Source organism: Lingula anatina, chromosome 3 (assembly GCF_051362555.1).
Source record: "Lingula anatina isolate TDL-2025a chromosome 3, LinAna3.0, whole genome shotgun sequence".
NCBI lineage: Eukaryota > Metazoa > Brachiopoda > Lingulata > Lingulida > Lingulidae > Lingula > Lingula anatina.
In genome coordinates, this window is record NC_141769.1 from 33,059,477 (window position 1) to 33,081,874 (window position 22,398).

General features: G+C 36.3%; 1 protein-coding gene across 3 annotated transcripts; it reads left to right on the forward strand.

The window, feature by feature from the left end:
• Positions 1-4,026: 4,026 nt before the first annotated feature.
• Positions 4,027-21,591, forward strand: LOC106175784 (glutamine synthetase). 3 transcript variants are annotated; one of them, XM_013557927.2, is made up of 7 exons: positions 4,027-4,215; positions 6,570-6,754; positions 12,425-12,586; positions 14,153-14,299; positions 14,577-14,704; positions 15,201-15,400; positions 20,283-21,591. In XM_013557927.2, the coding sequence occupies exons 2-7, from the start codon at positions 6,580-6,582 to the stop codon at positions 20,572-20,574; spliced, it is 1,104 nt and encodes a 367-aa protein (XP_013413381.1). In that variant the 5' UTR covers positions 4,027-4,215; positions 6,570-6,579; the 3' UTR covers positions 20,575-21,591. The 3 variants fall into 3 exon arrangements, with proteins under 3 accessions (XP_013413381.1, XP_013413382.1, XP_013413379.2); XM_013557928.3 differs by lacking the exon at positions 4,027-4,215 and adding an exon at positions 4,763-4,906; XM_013557925.3 differs by lacking the exon at positions 4,027-4,215 and adding an exon at positions 5,962-6,123.
• The last annotated feature ends 807 nt before the right edge of the window (positions 21,592-22,398 follow it).

Sequence of the window (22,398 nt, forward strand, 5' to 3'; positions counted from 1 at the left end):
CTGGTGGAGAGGAACCGAAATGCGTCTCACCTAACGCATCACGAATAGATGCAATGCTGCAACTGAAGCGAATCGAAATGATTTCATGCGCGATGTAAAAAGATCTGCTCCGTGTCGTTTCTTTAAATATCTTATCTGGGCTTTTTCTATTTTTTTTATAAGAAACATCCTGTTGCAAAGATTTCATAACGTTTTAGTTTTCTTTTGATGTAAAACAAAAGTCTATGCATTACCAAAGGCTAACACCTCATAAAATCTCAAATAGATTTTAAAAAAATTATTTGTCGAAAATCTCTTGGGGTGGGTGGGTTGGTGGGTGGGGAGGGGGGGGGGGCAATGTTCAACCCCTGCAGCCCTGATTATATCTAGTAATATAAATTGATGCAAAGGAAACGAGCAGTTACATACATACCTACATCAAAGGCGGCGTCACTATACATCTACCTTTTCCTCATGTAATGGCATGGTGAGCGACAGGGCATAGTTGGACACATTACAACATCAATCATTTCACTGCTTAATGTTATATAGGTGAGTGAAAGGTATGTTATTATTACAACTTTCAGGTGAATGCCGCGGGACCCAATTGCACTGATTTCGCGGAAACATATTAACTCACCATCAAACCATCTATATAATATAACGTGACGCTTTGGAATAAGCCTATTATTAAAGTTATTTATCAAGTGTGCCTCCAAAATTTTGTAAAGTCATGGTTGAGACACGTGATGAGACTGCACAAATGGCTGCACACTTCTTGGAAGTGACCATAAGTATGACTGCTACTTGTAAAAAAAGTAAAAGACACTCTAATGTATTTTATAATGATAAATACATAGCTCACACAATAAATGTGCCATTTAACCGGTAAAAGCAATTTTCCCTTATGCAAGTATCTTTGTTCGACCCTCACCTTGACTTTTTAAACCATTTCTTATAGAATAATTTAGTTCTAGATGTCTAGCCATATATCGAGACCTCCATTGTCTTCCTAGCGTGGCATTTTCGAAGTAAATACGACAGCAAGAACTTTTTTTAATTTTGGATTTTATGATTTTAATGTCTGAATTGGGAAAGATAAGTAAGCAGATGAGATGCATTTCTTTCTTAAATGCAGCAATCATGAAGTCGACAGAAAATCACTCTTTGTAAATAAGGTAATGTTAAAGTGAAGATGATTATTGTCAAAATAAGTGGTCTTATCCAGTTACTTGTATAATGCGTGTTGTATAACAATAATAACACTTTTTTCTTTATAGTAGTTAGAGAGCCTTTAAATGTATAAACTTCCACGTGAAAATAATAATATTATTATTATTATAACGGACATGTATGAGACTGTCTGGACACCTGGACAATCTACTGTGCAAAAATGACATTGTGTCCAAAAATAGTACATCCTGTCTGCGACATGCAGCCTGTGGTCATTTGTGCACCGTAATAACCAGTTTTTGGGTACATCCTGGTTCTTTTGGCCACTTAGGTAACTGCTTACAAAAAAAAAAAAAAAAAAAAAAAAAAAAAAAAAAAAAAAAAAAAAAAACTGTGACAGGCACCTACAGCAGATTCAATCCTCATACATTCTCTCGGTGTCTGCATACATAACTGACCTTCTTCTTCGTGACATTGAATCTTTTTGGTCCACATAACTCAGTGTCACACTGACAGCGGCGATGTCTCTACTTAATAGAATCCTGTTTTTTTTTTTTTTTTTCATAGATACTTCCCATGCTCTACCTTTGTCTTGATTGGCATTGGTCATGTCTGGACAAAATGAAAAAAAAAATACTGACCATAGCTTAAGAATAACATAACCAAATTAAAGTCGTGTGACATCTTTTTAAAATTTGTCAAGCGTGAAGAAGACGATTCACAGACCCCTACCCCCCCACCCCCTTACACAATGTTGCCACCTTCATTCAACAGAAACTGACAAGACGCTCAACGTCTCTCTGTGTCAATTCTACAACGATCAGGAATTTTTCGTTTGTGGAACGTCCCTCTGTTCCTTAAGGCCTCCAACGGCGACATGGTCAGTTTTAAGGAGGCAAGGGTCGCCTTCCTGCTTTTAAAAAAGGGGTTTTAAAATATACAGTGCGTTAAAGTTCCCGTCCTTTTTCGTGAACAGGAAAATCATGTTCTTTCCACAGATAATGGACATGTCTATATATAAAGTTTGGACACCTGGCAAATTCACTGTTACATAAGCTTAAGCAGTAGGCGACATGAGCATGACGATGTCTCACGACAGGTACTCATTTGTCAAGTGACATGCAGAAGCTCTAATATCAAAGAACAATACTACCAATACACGTCTACCGAGTTGATTTATACGAGTAATTTACGTAACTACACCACGTACAGTAGCTATGTCCCTGGCATGTTAAATCTAAGTAAATGTCTCAGTAACAATTAGTGGGGTTATTTCTTGTCAGACATCAGGAACGTTTCTTTGGAAATCGGGGGGGGGTTTCCACATCAACTGCAATTGAATAGAATCTGAGCGTGTTGTGTCACTCCTTTCATGGAGCGTTTGCCATGGGATCAATAAATATATATTCATTGTTTATTAATATCTGTTAATATCCGTTGTCAGTTCCTTGTGGAGGTATACTTAACATGCAAACGAAGGACTACTGGGTACGCACGTCTGGTTACTCTAGAGGAATCATTTAGGCCTACTCTTGAGTCCTTCGCCAACAATTATATGGTATATAGTCCAATTATAAAGTTCATTGAAATGTATTAAAATGGAATGCGCTATACAAGATATCAATGCTGTTATTATTGTTATGTAATTATATGGATCATTATTTTTTATTGTAATTTACAATAATTCTTTAATTAATTATTACAATAATAATAATTCATTTCGTCGTTACATGGTCGCTATTACTGTTACAGCGTAGCCCCTATATTTATTTACCACAAGAGGGGCAACAAATACTGCGGTACTTGAACTCGACTCTTTTCCACTCCTCAACAAAATCAAGATAACAAACTGAGCTGCGTGGTTTCTGTTGTATTACTATCACATCAATACCACTTGTCAATAACGACGTAGCCTACGCACCCCAAAAAATGAATAAAAATTTATTATATATTTAATGAATAAAAAATTATTATTAATTTTATATATATTTATTTACCACAAGAGGGGCAACAAATACTGCGGTACTTGAACTCGACTCTTTTCCACTCCTCAACAAAATCAAGATAACAAACTGAGCTGCGTGGTTTCTGTTGTATTACTATCACATCAATACCACTTGTCAATAACGACGTAGCCTACGCACCCCAAAAAATAAATAAAATTGCGGATATTGATCTGCCCACAGTGTTTTTTATGAGATACGGGCTAAAAACTGAGTCAACACGCAATAGAAATCAATTATTCTTCCAGTGCTGGTACTTGTTTCATTCACTTGACTTAAGGGGTTCGTGGAATTTGGGCCATGTGACCCAGATACCCCCTAACGGGGTCACAGAGTGATTTCTTTCATTAATTAAATATTCACAAACATTTCTGCGGCAAATTCTGTGCATTCTTCAGTACCAAAAAAAAGGGTGAAAAGACGCCATCCCCACCCTGCCCTCTTATAAAGAGCAAGTACTAGACTGGACACACGTAGACAATGTGTTTAGTGATGCTTTAAAAATAAAGAATTGTAAAAGTACCAGCCCAGCTCAAACTGCGCCGCAGACGGCGTCACATATGTTGAACTGCATGGAACGGCTCTACCCAACCACTCTCCAACCACGTGCCCTTTTTATTATTGTTTATAAATAGGTCATATAATTTCAAGCAGCCCTAAAACTAAGATCAGATTGGAATCCAAACAGGGTAAAAATTTCAAATATTACTAAATTTCCCAAGCATACGAGTTTTAGCTTTTAATTTAAAAGTACGGCATATTAATAAATTAATTCACAGAGACCATGAATTAACATAAGATGCTATTTTTATTAGCGACATGGCACAGCTGAAATCCGTTTTGCTTTGTCTCTGTCCGCCGCCGTCTGTAAAGGCGGGTGTGTCATGCGGCGAAGAAGGAGTGATCACGTGCGAGGCACCACATTGTCCAATCAGAAGCCTAGGAGTGCCGTAATTTATTTAGATCAAGCGACGTCATAAGGTATTTCCTTCAGCAGTCTTTTCATTTATTACGAGTCGCCCTAACGAAGAAGTAACGCGGTGAGAAGGAACTGAGATCGGTGAGTACATGCTTATTTTACCTAAATTAAGAGTCAGATAGTTGAAATATTTGAACTTTGATTCATCATTTCGATTTCATTCGAATGGGGGGTCTCCCTTTACGCTTTAGATTTTTGACCCTATTTCAATTGCTAAGGAACCTCTATGACACACATATAAACAGTAAAACGAAACCGTGAGATAGAGCATTTCATGTTCGGTGATTCACAAAAGTTAGAAACTATTCACTGTTAATAAGCGATACACGCTGAAATTCATCTTGTGCTTGGAAACTAATATTCACATTAAGAGTAAGTAATTGCGGAATTCCAGTCAGAAATAGTTATAATTTTGTCAAAAAAGATTCATAACAAAATATTGGTATATGATTGCTGCTTTCTTGAATTAAAAGTGCAATAAAAAAGCATTATTAGTATCCTCGGTGAAATCGTTCTTCAGCTAAACATGTTTTTTTTTATGTGTGTGTGTGTATACATTCCCTGTATGATGCAATGTTCTGAAGGAAACTAATATGGTAAACCTCGTTTTGTGTGGAACTTCAGTATGACGCAATGTTACGTGGGAGGGTTTTAGCTAGCTAATAAGTACTGGTGTGGAGGGAATTACATCATCCTTAATATATAATTACACGTACCGACGGGAGGAGATATTTTCAACTGTTAGCTACTCACAAAGAAGGCAGCTGAAAAGGTAATAATCGTCTTTAATATTTTCTCAGTCATTTTCTGAAGCTGTCATACGGTATCACGGCAGAAAAGATATACTTGACGAAAATGTTGTCATGGTATGAAAGTCTCATTATGTATAATGACATGGTCTGGTTCTCACAGATATTATTATCTATTGTGTACTTTCAGTTGTATTCTAAGCTGTAGTGGTCAGTTTTGTTCTCTGCACTGTAACTGATTGCCCTTGCTTTCAATGTCAGATGCATCTGCTGTATATCGCTATACATGTTTAGAATAGAAAGTAATGTGGTTTTTATAACAGGGTCGCGTGTGCATCATCTGTAGTTAGAACATATGGAGTCGTATAAATTTGCAGTTCTTTCGCTTAAGTAAAGGGAAGATTCAAAATCTTTGGTTTGTACTAGATCTTTACTGGGAATTTGATATCCCATACTTATTTTATTTGAGCAGGTATTTTAGGGTGTTTTGCACAAATGTGACTGTTGAATGAATTGTCATTTGTTGTTGTTAATATTGTCAAAAATTAAAACTGACCCAGGCTATGATTTCCCTGAAGTTTTGAGGTCATAAAATCATATGGATGCGTGCTCATTCCCATTGAAACTAATGGTCTATGTCGATCCATCCAATTCCACTGGGACTCTAGCAGACTACAATCAGTTTAAGAGATTAACAATCTTCTTGTTTTCAACATACTTATACAAAAGCAGACTTATCTGTATTCTGCTCTAAACCAGGAGATAGAATTGTGCTCTGAATGTATAATTTGTAAAATCCTGTCTGCAATGAGGGAAACACAGACACATTAAAAAAAAAGCTGACAGTACCTGTCACTTAAGAGAAATAACATACTTAGTGCAGGGTAAGTCTTGTTTTCCTCCACATTTCCACGTTTTTTTGTCAAGGGTAATTTACTAGGTCACAGTTGATAAATGGAGGTTAAAATGACCACTGTGCACTTTTAGGCTCAAATCAAGACCATGCTTGATGGGAGGGGCCTAACCTTTTTGTGGGTGGAGCTATGTCCAAATATGGTGTGTTACATAACACGTTTACCAGTGGACCACAAATGTGGGTGGAGTTATGTCTAAATATAGCATGTAACACATCCTGTTTACCAGTCCAGGGTATATTTATAGGAAGTCCAGTAGAGGTAAACTCAAATGCACTTTATCGTACTGGTCAGTGTTGTGAAGAAATGCGCTTTGGAGCTACTAGGTAAGCAACATATTGGAAGAAGTTGAAACACGAGGTTGACTTTGCTTGGTTGTCAAATGTAGGGAAAGTTTTAATTGTTTATTACCCCTGTCAAGGAGGAAAAAGTTTTGGCCTATGTTGGTTTCATTAGTTAAAGCTTAATTTTAAAAGTTATGAAGATTTTGACAAAAATTTCAGGATAGGTCAAAAATGGGCAGCTTACTTAAAAAAATCACTTGGATTTTGGTGTTGGCATATGTAGGAAAGCCAGTTCATACCTCTAAGATTTCTGTTGAGTTTGATTTTCTGGTGCTTCGTGGTCATCAACAACAGTCAAGTTTGAAACTCAGAATGGCCTATGAAGATTTTTCTTGGGAAGCTTTCCTCCATTGGGCTTAGAAGACTAAGGGATTAGGCCAATTGTTCTCAATGTTTATTTTGTTATGTGAATATTTGTTATATTTCAGATATCGCAGTATGGCTCTTTCACTGACATCATCGGAGACGGACAAAAGCATCCTCCGTAACTACCTGAAGTTCTGCCCACAGCCAGATGATGCAGTACAGGTTATGTACGTATGGATAGATGGCACTGGGGAAGGTCTGAGAGCAAAGACCAAGACGTTAGATTTTGAGCCCAAAGCTGCAGAAGGTATGTCCTCAATTGATTTATATTCATTGGTCTTACAGAAATGATTTATATTAATACCCCTATTCTGTGTGGGATTAATATCTGTCACGGATGATTTCCTTGACATTTTCTTTTCTGAGGCTGATTTTGATCCTTTAAATATTTACCACATACCATTAACTCATTACTTATTAACTGGATCTATCTGGAAAGTGAATTAAGGCATCCCTGGCTCAAAATCCAGTTTGAACTGGCATGAATTGCTTTAAGTGGAAAGAAGTATAGAAATCAGTCATGTTTACAGGCATGAACCAAGGGAACAGCAAGCAACTTAATGTTTTGTTTACAGTCTTAAACACATGACACACAGGCTTTAAAGTCAACCTGGTTCAGTAGCTGGTTAGTGGTTTAGAAAAACCAGTGTCAATATTTAATTGGTCAGGTCAGGAAAGGGGAGGGGCAATTGTTGTCTAGATTTCTAATTGGTCAGATTAGGAAAGGGGAGGGGCACTTGATGTCTAATTGGTCAGGTTAGGAAAGGGGAGGGGCACTTGCTGTCTTGATGTATATCAGCAATGAATCAAGTTATACAAGCATTGATTATGTAAAGCAAGTCTTATAAAAGACCTGTCATCTTTGGGCCTATTTTGGACAGAAACCTTTTCCTTCTGTTAAACCTTGCACAGCAACTTTAGAAAGGGAACTGCTGTTATCTCATCAGTTGGTAGTCATTTGTTTAAGAACAGTAGATAATGACCAAATCAAACCCAAATATCAAATGTGGATCTTACTGCAATTTGCCATGCATTTCATTCAACAAAAAAAAAAAAAAAAAAGGAATGAATGGACACAGCAGCTGTGCAGAAAGTTTGAACATTAAAGGTTAATCAAACATTATGCAAAGCAAATACATCCAAAGATGAAAATATCAATGTGTGTTGGAGACTTGACTTTTTTTTTTATGCATTACAACACAGCACATTAACATTTCTTTAATGTTCTGACTTAAACCGTTAAACATGGTCGATATTAATTTACTTCTCTGAGGTGACATGTTTAACAAATACCTGTTATAGGAGGTTATAACTCTAGCTCCCCTTACTAAACTGAGCCTCCCTTCTAAGTGAATACAGATAGTTCAAAGTCAGACTTCAGCCAGTTTAGGTTGCTGTGAACACTGAAAATGTGGTATGTGTAAACCCATGTGTAACAGCATGTTATGTTGATGTACCCCAGCCAGATATACTTGTATTTTTCCTGCTGAGCTGTTTTGATGTGGTCAGAGTTTTAGTCTGGACCTCCTTGTTATGAAAGTATTGTTCTTTGTAAATCGATCCAACTCTTTGGAGACTCTCACGAAATGCAATCAGGTGAACAGGTTAACATGCCTCTTCCTAGTGTTGAGTTAAATACAGAAAAGCTGGTGTCTATACGAATACATTGGAAACTAGGAGTGAGTTAATCTGATTGCATTTTACGAAAGCCCCTACACAGTTGGATTAATCTATGAAGAAGGTTAGCTTCATTGGGAATGTATCCTGTAACTGATAACAAGTTCAACAATAGAACTATGTATTTTGAGTAGTACATGGTTCTCAGGCCTGTGCATTTATAGACATCTATATCCTGCTACAACAGGAACTATATTGTTTTACATAAAATAAAGCACCTATTTGTTTTATAAGTCGGGTCAGGAAGACATCTAAGATGTACAGATACACGTCAGCAATAAATTTCAGTTACACAAGCTTTGTTTGCGTGTACTAAACTAATTTAATATGTTAAATATTAACAGAATAATGCAAAAATCCAGAGATCCATGTCTCCTTCAGAGACAGTAGAGATAGTAGAATTGATTCTTGGCTGTGCAAAGTTACTCTCAGATGTTATTTGTTTAATGAAGGACACTGTGGTGTGAAAGCCAGTGTTTGTGGCCTGTAAGGTTGCACGGCAGCAGTGTCCTGTATAGCATTTTACCAAAAACTTCACAGCTTACTGGCCATGCAGACCACCACTTCCATAAAAAATCTACTAGTTTGAATCAGAATTCACTGATCCGAATGAAAATTTTAAGTGATCTGGACATTTACCTGTATTGCATCAATATTTATAATGACAAGATCTTGATTTTTTTTTTTTTTTTTCAAAATTAAAATTTTAATTTGGAATCATGTTGGAATTAAACCAAAAGCTCTTTTGAAAACTTATAAATGGCCAAGTCAGACCACTAAATTCACACATCCTGAAATACCTGCTGGTTCAAACGGAAATTTTACTGGCTGGTGGCATAGGGACAGTGGATAATGTCAGAGACTGAAATAGTGTCTGGGATCTAATGTATTTCTTTGACACACTATAGAAACCTACCTACCATCCCTGTAAACTTTCAAAATGTTTGTCTGCACATATAAAAGGCCACTATAAATACTTACTGCCTATTCTTAATGCTACATTGATGTTCAAGAGCCCATTTGTAAGGTGAACGTGCTTTTAATTTCACATGTTAACTAATGAAGTCGAGACATAACCGGTTTGACTGTCTCAGTTCTCTTGTTTTGAGACATGATGTCACTATATTTTTTCAAGATTTTTTGGTCCTAATGAAACATTTATAATTCAGTGGTTACTGCCAGAATCATCATAACAAGACAGCTTAAGAAGATGTACCATTTTCAGTAATGATATGCCAAATATATATATGAAGTTTGACCATAAACCAAGTAAGTTTGCATTCAACCAAGGAATGATATCGTAGACGTCTACAATACAATTCCCTGATTTAGCACAGTTATCAACATATAAAGTGTTGACTAAGAACAGGAAGTCAATGGTTTTATTGCAATTAAACCTGAAATCCTGACTAATTAGATGTTTGTCATCTCTCTGCTATGCCCCCCCCCTTCCCCCGTATCTCCACTGACTTCTGAGAACATGTAGATCAGATAAAGTGATGGAGTGATTACGACTCTCAAGAAGTTTAACTGTCATTTGTAAGGTCTTTTATGAGCATAATGACAGTCAGATTTTGAATGACGCACTAGCTGATGAAAAGATACATTAAATTTAAATTGTAGATCACTTGACGTGGGATGCATTGATATATTAAAGAAGACATTACTTTATCACATTAAAGATGTTAATTAATCATTGAATATCTAAATAGCTCCTGTAAGTACATTATCATAAATTAACGCTGACCACAGGGTCATTTTGAAGTACATTGAAGATCAATTGTTTTGGTGTTGAAATACTTGATGAAAGCACTCTTTTATTTCAAAATATATGAATTTTTTGCTAAAAAAAAAAGACTATTTTGCATAACACACCAGGTTGAATAGCATGGAAGTTCATGTACCTGCCATATACCAAATGTGTAAATTGCTGCATACCATCTTTCAAATTTGTAATTGAACTGCATGTTTGGCAAGCACTAAAACTTGTCATGGAAAAAATTGTTGCTGAAATTGTATGGAAGATATGCAAATGATGTATGTCTGGTTTGCAGACATATATCGCCAGGTATTTGAATACAGTCTGGTGACCTACAGGGACTGTTCTAGTTAAGGTTACCGAACCCCGTGTAGTCATGCAGGGTCTGCGTGATATTTGATCAAAAGGACCAATAACTCACGCTGGGAAAAAAAAGGGACAGACATAGTTTGTTAACACTGAAAACAATCTTCTTGGTGCAAAGTTTGGATTATTATCAGTTCATGATATTATAATGCTGGTCTGTAGTCTTGACATTGGCAAATTATCAAGCGAACTCGTGATGGATTTTGGCCAAATGTCCATTCTTTGAGAGGACAGTGGAAGCAATAGTGCGTCATTATTTTATAAATTCATGCTGCATGGTTTGGGCACGTCCTTACAAAGCCACAACTGGTCTTGTCCTTACAAACCTTTTGTGGAAATTGAAAAGCCATTGAAGGGGTGGTTTGGTGCTCAGCAACAACTTGGGCATGTTTTGCTCACTAAATATTATTTTGAGAAAAATGTGTTCTTGATGAACTTTGGAAATATGCGATGATTAAGCCCCGTCCACTAGAAGAGTAAACAAGTTTACTAAAAGAAAAAAAATTAACAACCTCAAGAATCAAAATGATAAATTCAGCCATAAATAGACTGCACACAGGCTGAAATAAACATCACAAAATGTTGTAATCAAATTGATTAACTGCTACTCTGGAAACGTAATGTTTAAAATCCATCACTGCAAGCACACACACACATAAACCTGCAGTAGGACTTAAAGCGATAGACAAGTGAGGTATTTTCTATTAATATTAAGAGGAGATGCAGGCATGCCACTCTCGTGATATGTTGAGAAGGGGGGGAGGGGGGATTCGATTTAACTCTAAAAAAGTATTTGTTAAATCAAAACCATGTGTATATTTAACAAATAAAAGGAATTAAATGGCTATGGGATTTGTCTCCGATTTGTCTACATACTGAAAATGAATTACGAAAAAAAATGAAAGATTCTGGATTCTTTTAAGGAGGTGTGGGGGGTAGGAAGGTTAACTGTGGCTGCTTAAAAAATGAAATAAGAAGATAAGTAATTCCAGAAAGATTAAGCTCCGTGCCCTCTGCAACTGTCCTGAATTGGCAGTGACATTGCACAGGTGTTGCTTGAGGCTAAGTGTGCCACGCATGATGCATGTGATTCAGGAAACCTCGCGTGATATGTGATACACGTGAGCTATATAACTATCAGCCTAGTGGCGGAAGAATGTTCAAAAACGAAAAAAAATTTGACATATATCTGTGTGTCCATGTTATCAGTAATTTTTAAAAATTTTTTTTTCAAGAAATCCAAAGATTAATTTATTTCTACAGGCTGTATAGTTTGGATATAATTGGAGTTCTCTTATTTCATCAGCAATCATTTTATTACCAAAGAAATAACTGCTATATACAAAATACTTTCATTATGTTATTACAGTTATTATGTTGGATGGATTGTCACAAAAAAGATACTAGTGTATCTGTCAGTAATCAAGTCATACATGCAGCTCCATAAATGCTCTCACGTCTATTATCAGTGTTTTAATTATCAAATCCCATCTGTTTTTCCAATCACAAACTACTTTTATAGTTGAGTGTGTAGAAATACCTGGAAAATCACTTTGCAGGAAATATTTCTATACTGGTCATTTACGCTACATAGCTGTGCGTTTACAGATGGGTGATTTATAAACCACCTACCATGTTTTCCATGCCTGGAATTTTACTTTATCCGCTTATGTTTTATTTTCTGCCTTAAAATACTAAATCTTCCGTAATGGCTGGTACAATACTTAATCTTTCCTTAATGGCTGACACTGCTTCATTCAGTTCCTTGGTTGAATTCCATTTACAGCAGGAAATAGCTTCTTGTTGCAGTCAATGTGTGTGTGTGTGTGTGTTACCTGTAGTATTAGGACTGTAATTTGTAGAAATTCTCTGAAGAAAATACCTGTGCTCTGATTAATGAACCCCCCCCCCCCCCGCCTCCCCCTTTTTTGGGGGGGGTTGGGTGGGGGGTTCGGTTAACTGTAACTTACGGTATTTTGAGATATGCAATATACGTGACAACAGAAAGGAAAATTTTATTGGTTAACAGATTTTAACAGAAACAATATTTGATTAAAATTTGTCAAATAAATCCATTGTCATGTGTTGTCATGAGGAGATGTATATTAATTGCAGAGTGTCCAGTATGGAACTTTGATGGGTCAAGTACATACCAGGCAGAGGGCTCCAACTCAGATATTTACCTCTACCCCGCCAGGCTGTTCAAGGATCCTTTCCGCGGCGGCAAAAACAAGCTTCTGCTCTGTGAAACTTACAAATACAACAAGAAGCCAACAGGTGGGTGCATCAGGTCATGTTGGATTCGGGAAAGATTTTTACCTGCGAAAAAATTTTTTTCGCAAGTCATTTGCTGTGCTGGTCTGTGAGTTTGTGGTCAAAATTTTTTCCCGAGATAGGGACCACAATTTTAGAGATTTATTTATTTTTTATATTTTATTTTATTTTTTTCTGCATGAACTATTTGTGTGGTCAAAATTTCGCCTATGATAGAGGCCACAATTTTAGAGATTCATTATTTACTTTATCTTTTTTTTCTGCAGGAACTATTTGTGTGACAGGTATAGTTATAACATTTTCCCATCTATTTGCTTTGTGTTAAATGGGATAATAGCCAAGTTGAAATTTGTGTAGAAGAAAAGGTGTATTAGAATCCAGGTCTTTACTATAACAGCAAACAAACCTATTTGTCTGTTTGAATTGTGTGCTTGTTAATAAAGTATTTGTATAATAATGCCTGCATGTGGCTTGGACTGGGCTGACACCTGTTAACTTTTGTAAAAATGGACACCATTCCTTGCACTGGAGAGTGCAACAAGAGCTACAACAATGAAAAAAAAATTAAAGGAAAGGTCTTTAGGGTCTGATCATCAGTGCTGACGTGATGGGTGAACTCTCAACAACCTTTCTCTCATCTTGTCTGCAAAGTCTGCACATTTTATCCATAAGGCCACTTTACGGCATGTGGAACTTGCTCAGGCATAATATTTATGTTTTTGTTGATTTTGGCCAAAGTCCCATCTTTTTTGGATCATTCTCCATTCCATAGATTAGTCTTGGGAAAATAGGGTTGTCTTGCAGTGTTTATCCAAGCTTGACTTATGTAATTCTGATGACCCACTACCTTAGTTTTAGTAGAAATCAAGATTCTTAAGTAACTTCTCAATAGCCAAGGTCAGAATAATCTTCATGTTTGGAAGGAATTTAGTTCACAGAGATAAAGCGCAGCAGCTCTTTGCCTGATACAGAAATATAATAGTAAATTTTTGAAATTTTTTGTTTTCCTGCCAGTACAAATGACTTCTTATACAAAGGGTAACATCGCCCATACAAGCTGATTAACATTTCCAAGTTTCTTATTTCTTTTTGTTTCTGCTCACTTATTTATCAGAAGCTAAATTTCGAGATATTGTATCTGGGTGGAGGCTGGTGTCATCAGGGTGTGAGGCGTGTAGTCAGCTTTAACAGCTGTCGTATCCTCCAGTTAGGGACATATCTATGACAACAGTCTGAATAATTAACATACTTCACACTCAAACTTCTGGTGTCAAATACGGCAGGTGTGTATGTGTGCGTGCAAGCTTGTTTGTGTGTGTATTTTTCAACAACATTCTCTAGTTACAGTACAGTAAATTCTTTTCTTATTCCATGAGCAAATAGATCCATTTTCAAGTTCTGCGTTGCAGTATAAGGTTTCTATAGCAAAATTAGCAAAAAATGTACACCTGGGATTGAAAAAATTGTGCTCAATAAGAAAATATATCAGTAAAGGTTGGTTGAGCAGAAAATAAACTATTATTTTAAAGCTGCTTGGATTTACAAAATTTCCCTTTTTTCTCTTGACAGACAGTAACAAGAGATGGTCTTGCAAAACAGTGATGGACAAGGGGGCACAGTCGGTGCCATGGTTTGGAATTGAACAGGAATACACTCTACTGGCCCAAGATGGACATCCATACGGCTGGCCCAAGAATGGATACCCAGGACCACAAGGTAAAAAAAAAAAAAAAAAAAGTGCTTTCAGAACAGCCGACAAACAGATCAGCAGATCAATACGGCCAACCCACTTGAATGCTTGTCACATGAATACAGTTTCCAATTGGAATTAATCGGGAAGATGTCCCAAGCTATAAATTTCGGATTTACCATGTTTTTACTCTCATGAATCTAAGTTGATTAAACGGGAAAAAAATTGACAAAAGGTCTCCGGCAACACTGTTGTAAGAAAAGGCTCTTGCTGATTGAAGTTGAATTTTTAAAAATTCTTCAGGTCCTTACTACTGTGGCGTTGGTGCTAACAAGGTGTATGGGCGTGATGTCGTGGAGGCGCACTACAGGGCGTGTCTTTACGCTGGAGTCAAAATTGCCGGTGAAAACGCAGAGGTGATGCCCGCCCAGGTAAGTCAGTATAGAAAGTGAGATCTGTACTTGAGCATGTTAATGTAGTGGTTAGTTATATAGCATCTTAAGTACGTATAGATAGTACTAAGGCAACCTTGGTGGTGATTGTAGGTATGTTCAGATATTCAATGTGAGGAACAGTTCATGTCATATCCTTTCACTGAGGTATCACATTGGTTAATGTGGATGTTGTTTATGGCAGTTCAGGCTCTTAGCCAGGTGGGTTGAGAAAAGTGGAGGGGGTTAAAAAAAAACTGCCCTTTTTGCTTGGGGAAAAGGACTGCTCTAGGTAATATAAAACTTAGGTTACATGGTTAACGATCCACTTTTTCTGCAAAAGAACTCCCCTTTTGAAATTGCTGGCTGTGGGCCTGTCAGTTTAGGAAACATTGCTCTTTTAAATCTATAAAATTATAGTAAAAAATAAAAATATATGGAGGATTGTTAGTTAAGATTATTACACAACTTGAACGTGTGATTGACTTGTTTTCAGTGGGAGTTCCAAGTGGGCCCCTGCGAAGGTATCGAGATGGGCGACCATTTGTGGATGGCTCGTTTCATTTTACATCGTGTGGCTGAAGATTTCGGCATCATCGTCACCCTGGACCCCAAGCCAATGCCTGGGGACTGGAACGGTGCAGGTGCTCACACTAACTTCAGCACAAAACCCATGAGAGACGAGGGAGGAATCAAGTAAGTCATAGAAAAAAAAATTTCCCCCCAGATTTACGCAGTTTGAGCCTTCTGTTTAGGTGCAAAAAGACTTTGCTGAATTCAACTGAGGCTGGTTGCCCCATAAATGTGCTGCTTTTATATCTTTTAAAGAAGTTGTATTTGCATCATGCATCATTTCTGTGAGTTGTTAGTGACCTTGCCCCAGACTGGTACATTTGTCGCATGCAAATATTGTTAATTTGAAGAGAGGTAGAAATAAATAGCTAGTAATGTTGGCGGAAGTCTCCGTTACTGAATAATGCATACATGATAGATAGAGGTAGCAGATATTACAGCAAGCATGTGATTAGCCATTGTTGCTCAATTCTGACCTCAGGCTCTGCTGCTGATAAGCTATAAGGGGCACTTGTTCTTACATTACACTGGACATGATGAGAGCAATGATAAGATATCCTCCAGCAAAACCACCAACCATGCAGTGGTCTTTAGTTCCCGGCAGGTGTAGAAAGTCCATTCCCGCTTTCCATGTTATCTTCTGTTGAAGCATCTATTATCTTATGTGTAATTGCTTTGAAAGTGGAGGAATATTGAAGTTCAGCATGCAACAGTGTAGCAATGTAGGGACAGTAAATAAGAATTGTTTCATTTCTGAATGTTTTAAAGGGTGGAGTTTTATGAAAATATTGGTTATGCTACTCAGACATTGGATGATTTGTAAAACTTCCCCACTATTTGACTTCAGCTATTTATTAACAGGTTTCTTTATGCATATGTGAAAAATATTTTTTAACTTGCAAACTATCCTTAATCACAATTTAGACCAAATCTGATAGATTTAAAAAAAAGAATGATTGTATGTTCAAATCTATTTTGTTAGTGAAGGCATACGGCAAAAATGTTTTTTTTTTTTAAGATTTGAATAAATTAAATGTAGGAGCATAACCTTCAGACAATTTATGGAAAGAAAGGTGAAGAAAAAAAATCGGAAATTATGGGATGTTTCGTGACTTTTATTATGAAAGTTGTTATGAAAGTACATACTGAATAACCCATGGGCCTTGTTTTTTTGACCTTTCAATGTTTCTACAAGCAATAAATTGTCATAATGCAGTCATGGTATGCAATTGTAACATGCAATAACATTTTTGGGCTAGAAACAAGTTGATAAGTGCTGACACATTTAAAATAATTGTACGATAGCATCACTTTTATACATTAACCTGAGAGAAAAATAAGGGTTTTGACAGAAACTAGTTTAAGAGTAACTAATGACCTTGACCTAAGTGCAATTAAATAAATAGTTGTTAAGAAAAAATTGAAACACCAATGCTTAAAGCTTGAAGACCCTTGGACATGCTCTGAATATGCAGTAAATTACCTCTCACTTAATGCGGGTGACCTGGAAGCGGCTGTGTCCTGATTTTAGAGGGACTGAAATTGATTACCAAAAGACAAAATTTGCATAAATAACAATCCGTACAGAGCATTACAGGCCATATGGCTTACTTGAGTGAGTTAGAATTGCATTACCTGTCATGTAGAAGGTCAGAAACATTATCTTAAAGTATGAAGTGATTGTTCTGTGAATACAAAATGTGCTGGTTTTGAAAAGTTGGCAAATTTCCAGAGAGCTTGCTGGACGGGAAGGAAAATTTAGGTTTATAGGGGTCTTTGTTTGTGAACTGGAGTTTGAAATTAAGGCATGTTTGCAAAGATAAAAATATTTGAACTGGTATTCAGCTTTTTAGGTCCATGTAAAGTTGTGGGCAACATAAAAAAAGCATGTGGAACCAGTTAAAAGTTTGAAATGTCAACAACTGCCTCAACTTCACAAAAAAAAAAAAAAAAAAAATTGGGAGGTCGATGACACCAGTTTTCGTGCCCTCAAATAAGTCTTTGCTAGGACAAAGAGCATTACTAAAGTGACTAAATCTAAAGAATGTTTGTGTAAAAAGGTTAAGTTTCTTTTAAATTAAATTACACTTTGCCACACTACAGGTTGTACTTGGTGAACTTAGTAGGAAATATATACGTAATGTACTTTAAAACCATGGCCTTCCGTTGACATTGACATGAACTGCCAAAAATTGTCATGTTGTTGTTGAGATGATGCCTGAATCGTTTCTAAAATTTAATTACCTCATTTATCATTTAGATTGTTTGAGGATGTGAAAACAGTATTTGGCATATAACCAATGCTAATACCTACTTTTACATCAATTTATGTGCCCTGCTTTGAACTAGCTTGTACTTTCGGTATGTGAAGTAGGTTATTTTCTGAAGTCTCTGTGCTGCCTGTTCATTCATATTTTAGTCACTAACTAGTCACATCACATACGCAGTGGAAAGGTCAGTTATATGTATGTCAGTATTATAGGTCAGCTGCTGTAGATTGTAAATGCGATATTTTCTTATTTCTACACGTTTTGCATTGAATTATTATTATTTTTTGTTTATTTAGACTGTTTTGTAATGTGAAGATAATATTTTGTGGGCTAAAAACACTATAAAACCAGTTTATAATGCTCATTCAAATATAGATATATCTTTTTTATCACATGGTTTGCAAAGGAAGTAATACCCTAATGTGGACTAGAAAGCAGGACAGCACTTTTTTTAGAGTTAATTTATCATCTCATGCCTAAACTTGGGAGCACCTGATTTGATAACAGTACCAGTAAATTGCCTTTGGACAAACTCTCAAAATATTGATCCAGGGTTTAAAATAAATTAAAAAATAACTCTTGTTTGCAGCATGCTTTAGGGAGGTGGCATTAGGCGTAGGTTTGATCACTTGCTGTGATGTGACCCAGATAATATACGGTAACGATTCAATCTTTTCAGTAGGGAATTTGGGAATTTTACAGATAGCGTATTTTGTCAAGTCAGACATTTTTAAAGCACAACATTTGTGTGGAGTAATTGGAAGAAATCTAAAAATTTTGCAACAGTATAGTTTTAATTTATACATTAAAAGCTCCACAAAAGCCACACAGAAATGGCATTTTAAAGATTTCTAAATTATGCATCTGAAAGACTGATCGTTTTTTCCCCATTGCAAAAAACGAGTCGTTACCAAAAAGTCAATGACCTGTTTCTATAACGGAGCTATTTTCAGTTGTCCTGATTAGAAACTGACAAAGCTGGTAGTAGGTCATTGGCATACACCAGTTAATATCCAGGCTAGCTGACTATAGTTGAGTGGGTAGTCTAGTAGTTGAGTGGTAGTTGGGTGGACGGGCTATCTTTAGCAGGCTAAAGGTGTCACCTCCCCTGTGTTTTATCACCTGTGCAGGGTCGCCCTGGTCGAGACACCTGGTGTCAATTATTCCTTTTAGTTATCAGTTATTGCAAACAGACTGAAGTGATTGTAAATATAGAGAAGAAATGATAGTTGAGAGATCTTGTTGAAATGGTAAAGGTTAGGTTAAAGAGGTGCTGTATATAGACAAGATGAAGTGTAGAGTTCTAAACATGGATCTTGATAAGTGATTTGATTATCAAGTGTGCGAATTGCCTGGATCTGTGAACTACGTGGCAAGGAGAACCTGGATAAGAATGGCCTGGATGGCATTGCATTTCAGAACAATTATCAGCATAATCCCTGTAAAAAATTAAAGAAAAAAAACTGTTGAAGCAAGCTGCTCATATCTGAACCCCAAATCTTAAAAACACTATGAAAGGATTTATTTACTTAAAAACGCTATGAAAGGATTTATTTTTGGAAAAACATTCCAGAAAAAAAATGTCACCTTAAATGGCAACCAAGCAATTGTAGTCTGAGCACATAAACAACAGCTGACCATGGCCTTGCAGCCGACCTTGCTCACGTTTGGCTGACTAGTGTAATAACTAACAAAACTCCACCTCACATGACCACTAGAAAATTATCATCTTTCTCGTACAAATTGCTGTTATTGTAATTTCCCACTGTTACCTTGTTTATTTGTTATGAAAATACATGAAGGTTATGTACGAGTGCAGTCATCACAAGTTGTTGGGAACTGTGGTCAATATTGATGCCTGAAGACCGGGTGCTATGAGGTCAGGGTCTGGATCTCCTGTTTACTGTGGGCAGTTATTTGTTTTCCTTCTTTTACCAGCTGTTTTAGGGGTGAATCTGAGAACATTTCATCTGGGCATTTTGTGGGCTCTGTAGATGAGCAAGCTTTAGAGATTTTGACTGTTGTAGATGTATATAATTATGTACACTGATAGGAAGATTAAGAGAGGGGTCCTCCCCCCTCCCCTCTTCTTGGTATTCTGTGTTCGCCAGTGCACTTTAAAGTCTTTGCACTGGGAAGAAAAATAAACACTTTTCCTGGAAACATTAGTCTTAATTTAGCATGGTCCACTGCACAAGACTGTTATAGTAATCAACCACTCTCCATTACTCTCTGTGGACATTAAAGTAGGTTCAAAGTCCAAGTACAAAAATAGAAGTTGACCCTGTTGTTCCATGTGCAATATAATGGTTGATCAGAAAAATCAATATTTTGCGTTGTTGAGGATTTATTGTGGTTTCAGCTATATGTGGCCTGCATACAATGCTTGCAAAAAGCTGCTACCATGTTAACAAATTATAAATGTCTGTGTGCATCTATGAAATGGCAAGGTCACAGTTTTGTTTTAATACAGTGTGGATTATTTTAAAAACAAGAAGCCCAAAATTTTGAATTATTTACAATTTCAATTATTTTAAAGAAATAATACTTCTGTCTTTTATATGGTCTGATGTAATATTCAATATTTCTTAAACAAGTTTATTTTTAAATATCAGAAATTATAAAATAGCAGTTTTGAGCCACTGTTAGATACTTTAAAAGACTAATGCCAATTAAATCACCCGTTTGATATTTTCAAGACATAGATTAATGCCCCAATTATTATCTTCTTTCAGGGTCATTGAAGATGCTATTGAGAGGTTGTCAAAAAATCACCAGAAGCACATCAGAATGTACGATCCTAAAGACGGACAGGACAACAGACGCCGTCTGACAGGGCTCCACGAGACATCCAGTTTTGACGACTTTTCTGCCGGTGTTGCCAACCGTGGCTGCAGCATCCGTATCCCTCGCCAGGTCGGAGAAGACGGCAAAGGTTACCTGGAGGACAGACGACCAGCCTCCAACTGTGATCCATACATAGTTACGGAGCTGCTGGTCCGCACGTGTGTACTTAACGAAGAGTAGAGCGAAAATAACTTTACGTTTGGGACTGAAAATTACTTATTTTGTAACCAAAAGCACACATGATACAAGAAGTATGAATTCTGCAAGAAGTAGATAAAAGTGCTCTGTATGGGAAGTGTGAAATATTGAAAAGAAATCTCTTTATTGTTTTAAATTTGAAAAGCATTTTTGATGTTTAACAGACAGTAAAAAGTGAGGCAATACATTGCATCATGAATAATTTATTTTGACAGTCGCAAAATAATCAGGAAATGAAATGGTTTTTACGGGATGTAAGAAGTAGATAATGAACCATCTATGAAGGCATTTAATGAAGCTTTTATATTTGTAATCCTGTACTTTTTTGAGTTAAAGGGGATTGCTTATTATTTATGTGTAAGATATATTTACTGCTTAATATTAAAAACAAAATGTATTAACAATGACATCAATCATCCTTGTATGACCTGCATTTTCTGGAGGGACCTTCCCTTTTAAGGACACCTTAGTAATATACGTATTATAAGGCGAAAAGAAAAATGCTCTTTGTAAGATACATTTGTAAATAACATTTCGTGTTTCAGTGTTTGTCTTTAAGAAAAGAAATGCTGTCATTGATGAATTAACAACAGCATGATAAGAGTCTGGAGAACTGCCATTGTAAAAAAAAAAAAGTTATTCAAAGTATATTTATCTTGCCAGTAGATAAATGTAACAGTGGTGATGGGCACACGTAATAAATCTTGTAAGCAAAAGAACATAAGAATTAGTCTAAAGACTGTATCTTCCTTTGTAGCATAATAAAGTAGTGACTGATCTTGTTCGTGCAGCACCAGGGCAAGAGTGAGGTATTATTATGTTGTGGAAAGTAGTACAATCTTCTTCCCCCCTAGTGGTCCACAGTTGGCGTAATAAATATAAGCAGATAGAAATTTGTAAGACGAGGCAGCTATTTTACGCTTTGGTGGAAGAATATGTTACTAATTGTAAGATCTGTATTTCTGTTCTTTTGATTAAAAGTGGAAAGTAAAAATTAAAGGCCTTGTTTTCAATGAGTTGTTGCTTCGCAAATGGGTGAAGAAACTTACGTTGGGTCTGGTTTTAAGTACATTGTAAAATTGTCACTGCTGTGGGATTGAAGCGATTTTGAAGTAAAAAAAAAAAAAAAAAACAACTCACAATTTCTAAGTTTAATGCTGAAGCTTGTGTTGGAGAAATTGTTTGATAAAAGCACAAGTGCAGTAAAGATTCTTAAAATTGTTGATCTTCAGGAAATGGGTTAAAAGTGACCAGCACAATATTTTCTCACAAAAAAAGTTGAGACTTATCAAATTTTGGGGTTAAAAATGATACTTTTCTCCAACTAACCAAACTTTCATCCACCTCTCCTGACCCTCACCAGGAAAATTCTAAAGTCCTCAGCAAATAATTCGGTGTGGGTTTTTCAAATTAGGCCATCACTGACCTCCAGGTTGCGAGCCATTCAAAACTTTCAAGATGGCTGACAAGAAAGGAGATTTGTCAGGATGTCATGAAATAAATGTTTTTGGCAACATAAATTCAAGGCATTTTTTGTTAAAAATGATTAAAAAAAGTATTAATTGTTCTTAGATATGTTCAACAAGAATTTTGAAATTTGTGTTTAAAATCTTACAGTGTTCCTTTCACTGCAGTGATACTTGTGTGAGAGTTTAGCTTCCCAACCTTTGGGAAAACATCATATTTTAATAACAGAAAATAATGGAAAAAACGTTTTCTAAATTTTCTTATATGTAGCATAATTATACTTCTGTTCTGAGTCACTAAACTATTTTAAAGAATCAACAGTCCTGACGAATTTTCTTA